The sequence below is a fragment of the Nematolebias whitei genome, chromosome 6 (assembly GCF_014905685.2).
Source record: "Nematolebias whitei isolate Nwh7 chromosome 6, NemWhi1, whole genome shotgun sequence".
NCBI classification, from domain to species: domain Eukaryota; kingdom Metazoa; phylum Chordata; class Actinopteri; order Cyprinodontiformes; family Rivulidae; genus Nematolebias; species Nematolebias whitei.
This window is the reverse complement of record NC_056503.1, coordinates 13949554-13958927: the sequence shown is the minus strand read 5'-3', so window position 1 is coordinate 13958927 and position 9374 is coordinate 13949554. Positions and strand designations below refer to the sequence as shown.

General features: G+C 38.5%; 1 protein-coding gene across 1 annotated transcript in view; it reads left to right on the top strand.

Annotated features, from left to right (window-relative positions):
* The first annotated feature begins 1247 nt into the window (after positions 1-1247).
* scn2b (sodium channel, voltage-gated, type II, beta) overlaps positions 1248-9374 on the top strand; it is a 26743-nt gene continuing 18616 nt past the window's right edge. The window contains exon 1 of the mRNA XM_037678046.1: positions 1248-1510. Coding sequence (XP_037533974.1) covers positions 1423-1510 — 88 coding nt within the window. The 5' untranslated portion in view covers positions 1248-1422. The remainder of the gene's footprint in view (positions 1511-9374) is intronic.

Genomic DNA, 9374 nt, shown 5'->3' with positions numbered 1-9374 from the left:
ATATATAATATAGATATTAATAAAAATGTATCAGTGACTTTGAGTTTTGCAAAACTTTTCACAAGAATCCAAAAAAGTTCAATCTGGTCCTCTGGACGTTCAAAAAAACAAAACAAAGCAAAAAATATAGAAACGTTTCGCTATTTAAGAGACTGAGCTGAAAACAGCACCTCAGACTGAGGAAGTCTCTCAGATGAGAGACGAAACGTTTCTATATTTTTTTGCTTTGTTTTGTTTTTTGTTTTTTTGAATGTCCAGAGGACCAGATTGAACTTTTTTTGATTTTTCTACCTGGATTATTGAGCATGCATCAGGATATTGTCACAAGAATATTGTATTAGTGTTAATGTTAACCCTACCAAGAATATTTAAATACACTGAACGATGTGTTCAGCTTTAATGGCTGTATGTCTAAGATTTACAGAGGGAAAAATCGTGAGAATGAGTTTAGTATTCAGCTATGACTGATTAAACGCGCAGATACGTCATTGCTCCTGTCAAACATGTTACACTGAGTGAAGCGGTTGACCGTTCCAAGATGGCGGCCCTACGGCTTGTCAGCGCCAATTGGCGATAGCGGTCAATGCTGTATCTAGTGTTTATATGTATGGTTGGGATGGGCTCTGTTTAATTTCTTGTTTCTCTGCACGAAAACCTGATTCAGGGATCTCACAAATCAAGCACTTTGAGTTTATTTTTTTGCTTTTTGAACATTGTTGTTTGTCTTCAGTTCCCCCCAAAACAGAAAATTATTATACATGTACTTGTATAAATTCAAGTGTATTATCCAGGGAATTTGCTTTTTTTTAATTGTCATTGAGTTTTTGTTGTATTTAAATAAAACATAAATACACATTTTGCTTACTTCTTTTTTATTTATTTAATTATTTAATTTTATTGTTCTTTGTTTTTGTTTTTATTAACCGACAAACAGTACTTTTTTTCTTCTTTTTTTTTTTTTGGTCAAGATTTTTGGGGCGCTGCCATGCTGTACAACTCTTCAGACAAGCCAACTGAATCATGTTTGATCGAAAGAAAAGGAGGTGAAATAAGATTAGTGTTCCATATTTTTCTACATATTATTTGATATTCCATTTCGCCCCCAAATTTATTACATTCTTAAACAAAATCGCCACTTTCCAACCATAAAGGCAAACATCATCCTCCATCTTACCTCCTGCCTTGTGCGTTCTGTCCTGCCCTCCTCCATCGTCAACAAACCAACAACCATAAGATCAACCAGTCACGTTAAGGCTACAGACACTGCCAGCCATGTCCTGCCTCTAAATACAAGCAAAAATACCATTCATCTTATTGTATTTTAACGCGCACATCAAAAGCTCTCGCGCTGCTTTTACGTGTGTATTTTAGCACACCTGCTTTCGTAGAGAATTCCCGAGGTTTAAGGAGGAGGTTCAGAAAATGTCTCCGGCCGCTCAGGAGGAGAGGAGGCGGACTGGCGTTCAGCTGGGGAGCGCTGCGCTGCTGCTGCTGCTGCTCTCACTCTCTGGTAAGACACGAAACAGGTGAACCGGTGAACAGTCTGATGCATTTGTGCACGGATCTATCTCAGTCCGTGCACTGAGGAAAGAACTGCAAAACGAGGAGGTAACACAAGAAGATGTCGGTGAATTTTCCTAAACTGACAGGCCTCTCATTAGGAGGGGGTTGTTGTGGTTTTCTTCCAGGTGATTTTTTTCCCTTGGTTTAGCCCTTTGACAGCATGGTGGTGCACAGATTTTGATTGGATTATGACGTAAATTAAACTAATAAACATCGACGTAATAATGCTGTAATAAAACGTCTCCAGTGGAATAGAAGTCAGTCTCATGTGATGTGTTATATAACCCAAGAGTGCATATTCACAGGAACTCATAAATCATAGAACTGTGCATGACACTTGTATGTTTTAGACACATCAAACCTCATCAAGAGCTTGCACAGTGTCGCTCATTTTTCATCAAATAATGACCAAGCCATAAGTAGAGAAAGTATAAAACAAACAAATGTGGTGCTCCACCACAGCTACAAATGACAACTTCCTGTTTCAAATACCCGAATGACAAAAAGTACACATTATTTCTACAATGGAACATCACTATCTTACCTGCTTTTGTTTGTTTCGGCTGATGCCATGTTGCGATTGTCTTGTGACCAGTCACCCCATCACACTGAGGTGACCACAGATCAGAGCCGAGCTCACAAAACCAATTCAATGTGTTCTCAGATACAGCTGAACACCCAACACATCAGAACCGTGTTTAATGACTAGAATCAAACATTAGCACATGGAACACAGTCATCACAGTTAGGCTTAAAATAAATACTGCTCAGTGTGACCAAGAGCTTAATAAAATGGTTGTTAATGCAGAATGACTGTATTTCCAAATACATTTTGACAGGCTATCAGACAGAAGAACTTTTTTAAAACAGTGAACGCAACAAATCTTACTTCATGATGATGGCGTTTATTAACAAGTCTGTCTGCTGAGCCTTTGGTCTAATAATTCCTTTGTGGACTGAAGAGCAACGCTGACGGACAATGGCCTTTTTGTCCACAGTTCTTAGCACATCTGTCTATATGGCAGCATCCAGAAAGTCTTGAGCTGACTTCTCTAAACTTCCTAACACAGGAATGCTGAGATCCCATCCATCCATCCATCCATTTTCTTTACCCGTTTATTCCATTTTGGGTCACGGGGGTCGCTGGTGCCCATGTCCAGCAATCACTGTGCGAGGGGCGGGGTACACCCTGGACGGGTCGCAAGTCCATCACAGGGCCACATGGAGACAAACGAGACAAACAATCATTCACTCTCTCACTCACACCTAGGGACAATTTAGAGTTACCAATCAGCCTAACATGCATGTTTTTGGTCTGTGGGAGGAAACCGGAGCACCCGGAGAAAACCCACGCATGCACGGAGAGAACATGCAAACTCCACCCAGAAAGGCCCCTGGACCGGGGTTTGAACCAGGGACCTTCTCACTGAGAGGCAGCAGCTCTACCAGTTGCGCCACCGTGCTGCCCTGCTGAGATCCCTCTTTTCCAAAAAAAAAAAAACCCAATCCTTTAGCTGTGTTGGTTAAAAGTCTTCCAGTGAGATCCAAACCACTCGCAAATAAAAGATTTGATTCCATTAATATTCAGTTGAAGTGTCTCTGGGCAAGACACTGGACCTCTTATTGTTTCTGCTTAACAATTTACTCAGATTAGGGTTTGTAAGCTCAATCATCCAATTAGATAAAAACAAAAAAGGTTAAATCATGTCATCTGGACCAGTTTCTTTAAGTGAGAAACGTTTCGTGCCCCATCCAGAGGACTTCCTCAGTCTATAGCCTGCCAACCAGATCTGTCCCATAGGTAGCCTTCTCTGCTGTGTTTCAAGCCAACCTCTGTTGGAATCTCAGAAGTAGACTTTGAACATGTGCAGAGCACACCTATCCAAAACAATCAAATGTTTTAAGTCAGATGGCCAACTTGCTATTCACAGAAACAGCCCGAGGACAGCCAAGGCCAAAGTGGTTCAGAAAAAAGTTTGTAAGCTCAATCATCCAGGTAAATAACAACAAAAATGTTAAATTGTGTCATCTGGATCAGTTTCTTTAAATGAGAAACATTCCGTCCCCCATCCAGAGGACTTCATCAGTCTGTGGCCTACTCAGATTAGCTTTGTAGAGATACTGTATGTAGTGCTGTGAGTGTGGATAAATGAGGGCGCAGATTGTGTTGTAAAGCACCTTGAGTATGCTAGATTAAAAAAAAAAAGTTGCTATATACAGTAAGTACACTGTTTACCTTTTAGAGTTAAAAGTCTGATGGTCCATATCTGAAGACCCTGCCAAAACCTAGTAATCTTGATAGTTTGGATCTCGGAACATCCAAAATTAACTTGTTGGTAGAGTGGAGTGTTCTTACAGGTGTAAACTGTAAATGTTGTGACCACTCGATTGAAGTGGTCCATTTGAAACTTTTAACGCAAGTAATAAACTCCTGAATTCAATCTGGAAATAGGCTTGGGAGGAGTTATCAGGCCCACAGGCGTCGTAACCATTATATGTGAAGGGGATAAGTCCCCCCCCCCCACAAAAAAAAAAAAAAAAAACGTTCATTTGGACCCCCCATCCCACTTTTACTATGAAACATTAGTTCAGGCGGTGCAGTTTCTCTTTCTTCATGAACGAATACATTCCACTTGATCAATAGGAGAATACTGAAGCTACTAAAACTCCACTCCAGGTTTTCCAGGTTACCTCCACCTCTACACACACAGAGTAGAAACTGTTCAGGTTGCTGAGTCTCCTGCTTCGGCAGAAAACGCGCACAGGTGGAGGAGATGGTGTTGCTTGCTCGCCATTTTAGCGAGCTTAGTGCGGGCAGTTGTTGACCGGGGGGGTTGATCATAAACATATATTCATGTTAGGAGGATGCTTGAGAGGAGCGCTAGTCTGTAGCATGTTAGCTTAGCAGTAACTGTGACGCTGTAAGACGCTGCAGGTGTAAGAGACGCTGCAGGTGTAAGAGACGCTGCAGGTGTAAGACGTGGTGTGTTCAGGTGCATTAAAGTTGAAATGTCTTTAAAACCCCACACCTTATTGTCCTCAGGCTTCATGAGAAACATCATTTAGATGAGTCGTGTTGAACACAAGTAAAAATGTCTAGTGGTGATGTTTTTTATTTCTCTACAAAGACAAATAGTGCCGACCTGACGTTCTGTATTAAAGTGTATTAAAGTTGAAATGTCTTTAAAACCCACAGCTGAATTTACACAAACTTGGCGAGAAACATATTTTAAATGTGTGGAATTCAAGGAAATCTAGGTGAAATGCTGCTGTTTTTTGCACATGCACACACCTACACGCATCATTGTGTCCCCCCCCCCACATTACGGATGCTTCTGACACCCTTGATCAGGCTTAACGATAAACGCAATGTCAACTCAACTTTATTTATAAAGCACATTTAAAACAGCAGCTGTTACCAAAGTGCTTAACAGTAAAGCCAATCAGAGTCATTTCATGGAAAAAAAAAAAGTAACAATAAAAAATAATGATAGTACTGAAAATCAATTACAAGCTTCAAAAAAAAGAAAAAAAAAAGAATGTGGGCTGGATCATGATGCAGGGAGAGATGGTTCCACCAACAGGTGTGGAGGGAAAGATGAACAAAAACATACACCTGGTTCTGATTCCTTGATCCGAGCTCTTTGAGACTCATCTCTGTAGACAAGATAATCATATTAACCCAATTTCTAACCATCTGAGACTTATTCTGTTCTGGACTGATGAAGAGTAGAAACTGGTTTCTGTGTCTACACCCCACAACAATCTATTTTCTTTCCACGTGCTCCTTGTAATTTAACCTCCTGAGACCTGAGCTCTGGTCTGAGATGCATTTTTCATATCTCCTGGATATTTGTGATTAACTCAATCAATCAATCAACCTTTATTTAGACAGGTAAATCCCATTGAGCCTCGAGGACTCATTTACAAGAGAGACCTGATTTCAACAAAGAATGATGACAACAATGGACAACAGCAACAACAAACAATTATAAAAAGTCATACTGCAGTTTTTTTGTTTTGTTTTGTTTTGTTTTTTACAAATAGGATGGCTAAAAGGAAAAGGTAACAACAACAACAACAAAGAAAAAAAACAACAAAAAAAAACAGCTAGATTCTAAGGCGAATGTAGAAAACTAAAAACAGGAACATGTCTGCATTGGTCCCTGCCAGGAGTCCAACAGATTCTTAAAGCCACTTAGAGAGGTCAAGGTCGAGAGCTTCAAATGGAAATTCAAAATGGACCTGATTTATGTATAAATAAAGCTTCCTCTTCAAACAGGAAGTTGTATTTTGTTACATGGTTATGACATACTTTTGTAAAAAAAAAAAAAAAAAGTCCTTATATGGGTAAAATGAGCTTATTTTACAGCATAACACAACATTGTTAACATGGCTTAACAAAGTATAAAACACTATTGAACAGAGTGAAGTATAAGGTACAGCAAGCCAAAATGTAATGTCCCCATATGTGGACGCAGGGTCTCAGGAGGTTAAGCAGATTTCTGTACACGTGTGAGCACATCCACTGTGGTAGTGTTAAACTATGTGCCATATGATTGGAAGTCGTCAACAATAGAAAGTCATGTTTGTTCCACGTGCATTTTGAGCTTCCTGTTTCATCAAGTGCATCCGATTTAAAGATAAGACAATTTTCTGAATGGGCTGGTACAAAGTCAGTGCCAAAGAGGGTGTAGTGGCGTGAGTCTACGTAGTTGTAAACTGCTTAAATAAAACAGATCTCGAAACGTGTGATGACAGCAAAAATCAGGGTTTATTTGAAGCATAAACTGACAGGCCGAAACAGCTATAAACCTCGAGACCTCAAAAGAAAAAGCCCCTGCCTCAACACAGCTCTGTCCTGATTTATACCGTTCATTTGACGTCAGAAGTCAGCACAACACATATCAGTCCTTTCCCATTTTAGGAAAACGCTTGAGAAAAACAAATTCTTCCCAGGTCAGCCCGACACAAACCGCACTCGTTGCTAAAACAGTTCGGATGGGAAACAAGGTTTTACTGGAACAGCTGCGTGCATGACCTTTTTTTTGGACATACAAGTCTACCACTTCAATGGAACACGTATATTAAAGCTACTTCTGTTTGGCACTATATAAATAAACTATATTGAAGTTGAATCATCTTAATGGAGACTTTTTTGGTTAAATGATCTTCACTTCATCTGAAATGATATGGAAAAACTACAGCAGGTATTTTGTTGTTTATGAGCTTGTTGCTTGGGATTATATTAAGCAACAGTTGGTCAGTCCTTTTGACTTTTAAATACCTATACCAAAGGAAGTCTAAACTAAATTATCTTATTTGTATGTATTTAAAATGTTTGTTTTTTTTTGGGTTTTTTTGCTTTAATAAACATACAATAACGTATATTCATGGCATGGACCCATTGCTTTTCACATTTTAAATTTGATTTTGGAAACCAACAAATTTAGGACAGCACTGCTGAGATGGAAGAAAAAGATCATGGACCACTTCTAAAAATGTATTTTTATTTTTCGTCTAGAAACATCTACATTAAGTTATATTAATCATGTTTTTTTTTTGTTGTTGTTCTCTTATAATGAGGGCAACACAGTTTTAACTGATATGTCGGCTGTCTTTTAGACCATCACCAAGTCTAGACCTAATGTTTGCGTGGCAATTGTCCGGATTTCAATTTTCCACCATTTCAGCTTCATTTAGCATCTGCAGAATTACAGGTCCTGCAGAGAAGCACTAGAGGGCAGCAGCAGAGAGATAAGGAGCCACAAAATGCATTGATGTGACTTTCTAATAAGGCAAAGCCTCATTTTAAACAGTGCATTTTGTTCTAAAAGGAGCGGTTGCTGCTGCTGAGAGAAAACTCCACTTTAATAACAATATTGCACTACTGATAGCTAAAACAGCAGAGCAATGTCAATAATGTGACATTTCACATGCAAACAGCTATTTTATGAATAAAAATAAAAAAAATAAAATTTGAACCCAAACTTTTCCTTTTCTCTCCAACATTTTAGCTCACTAAATCTAAAAACTACACTCAAAGTTGCTTTAGAAGCAACATATCTTTTAATGCCTATGATTGCTATAGTCAAATACAAATATTCAGCTATATTCAGGATAATTTGCTAAAGTATTTTGGGGTTTTCTCTAGAAGACGCCCTCTTAGCTGGAAAAAAGAAGGAATGGGAGTAGATATGGGAAATGACTTGATGTAGAAAGTATACACTGTTGAATTTGTTGTACTTAAACTATGTTGAGAAAGCTCATCGAGCTTCTTGATGTGTTTTTGTTTCTGCCTCATGTATCTGTATGTATAATATTGAGTGGCGAGTAGGACGTTATATACAGACCAACAGAAAAGTACCAGTCAGCAACTTCAGCACACTTTATAATGAACCCTGTAAGTGCTGTTTGACATTTCAGAATCTGCTTATCAGCAAAAGTTTTTTTTAAAGAGCCTGGCTGTTTGACTCTGGCAGACATGGTTGTCAATAATTTATAGTACAATGGAGAGGACTCAAAGACAAAACAAAAAGTACTTTGTAACCCATCCATCCATCCATCCATCCATCCATTATCTTTACCCGCTTTGTCCATTTTGGGTCGGGGTGGGGGGGGGGCACTGGTGCCCATATCAGCTATCACTGTGCGAAGGACGGGGTACACCCTGGACAGTTCGCAAGTCCAGAAAGAAACATAACTACCGTAAATCAAGAGTGAAGAATTCAGTGGCAGCGTCTTATGTTTACTATTACTATGGGACAGTTTGTACTTTGTAAGCCTATTGCAGCATCATATAAAAGTTCAGTTTTAAGTAATGGCTTTTCTGAGGCTTAAACTAGACTGTGTAAAAAATTTAAAAAAATGTTTACTGAAGTAATCTTCATTTTGCATTAAGGTAGAATGTCTCACTAAAACACAGCAGGAGTAGAGTAAAATGTAAAGTAAGACTGAACTTGGCAAAAGGTCCTTCTCCTACTCCGCTCCTGTTTCCTGGAATATCTTGCAAAAAGATCTGACGCTCTCGACCTTGACCTCTCTAAGTGGCTTCAAACATCTGTTAAGTTCCTGGCAAAAAACAATGCAGACATGTTCCTGTTTTTAGTTTTCTGCACGCCTTACAATCTAGCTGGTTTTTTTCACTACTTTTACTTTTGATTGTCCTTTTGGTTGCCATTTGATTTTTATTTTTATTTTGGTTGCCATTTTATTTTAATGTAAAAAAAAATGTACGCATCTTTAATGATTGTCTATTGTCGTTGTTGTTGTCCACGGTTGTCATCGCTCTTTGTTAAAAATCCAGGTCTCTCTTATATATGAGTCTCCGAGGCTCAATGGGATTACCCTGTATAAATAAAGGTTGAATGAATAAAAGTAAGCGCTGGTGACATGCTTGCTCTGGCTTTCCATATTATTTTTCTTTTAAATTTTCTTTAAAAAAGTTAATTTTATCATCTTTACCTTTCTGTTAAGGTCCACCAGCCCACTCAGGGTACAGATGTGCGCAGGCCAAATTTTGTGACCAATGTGGTCACAAAATTCAATTATTGTGACTGTCCAAGCTGTAGTATGCTTCTTCTATTTAAAATGGTGCAAACATTAACCAAAAAATAAAAATGCTGGTTAAAGTCAGAGCAAAAAAACAAACAAAAAAAACAATAACAGGGGAATTAAAGTATATTTTTATTTTTTAATTAATTAATTAATTAATTAATTAATTAATTAATTTGCAAGCTCACACAGAAAAAGGCCAATCTGGGACTTGATTTGTCTTTTAATCCACTATCTGCTTGTTTTGTAGGAAAATG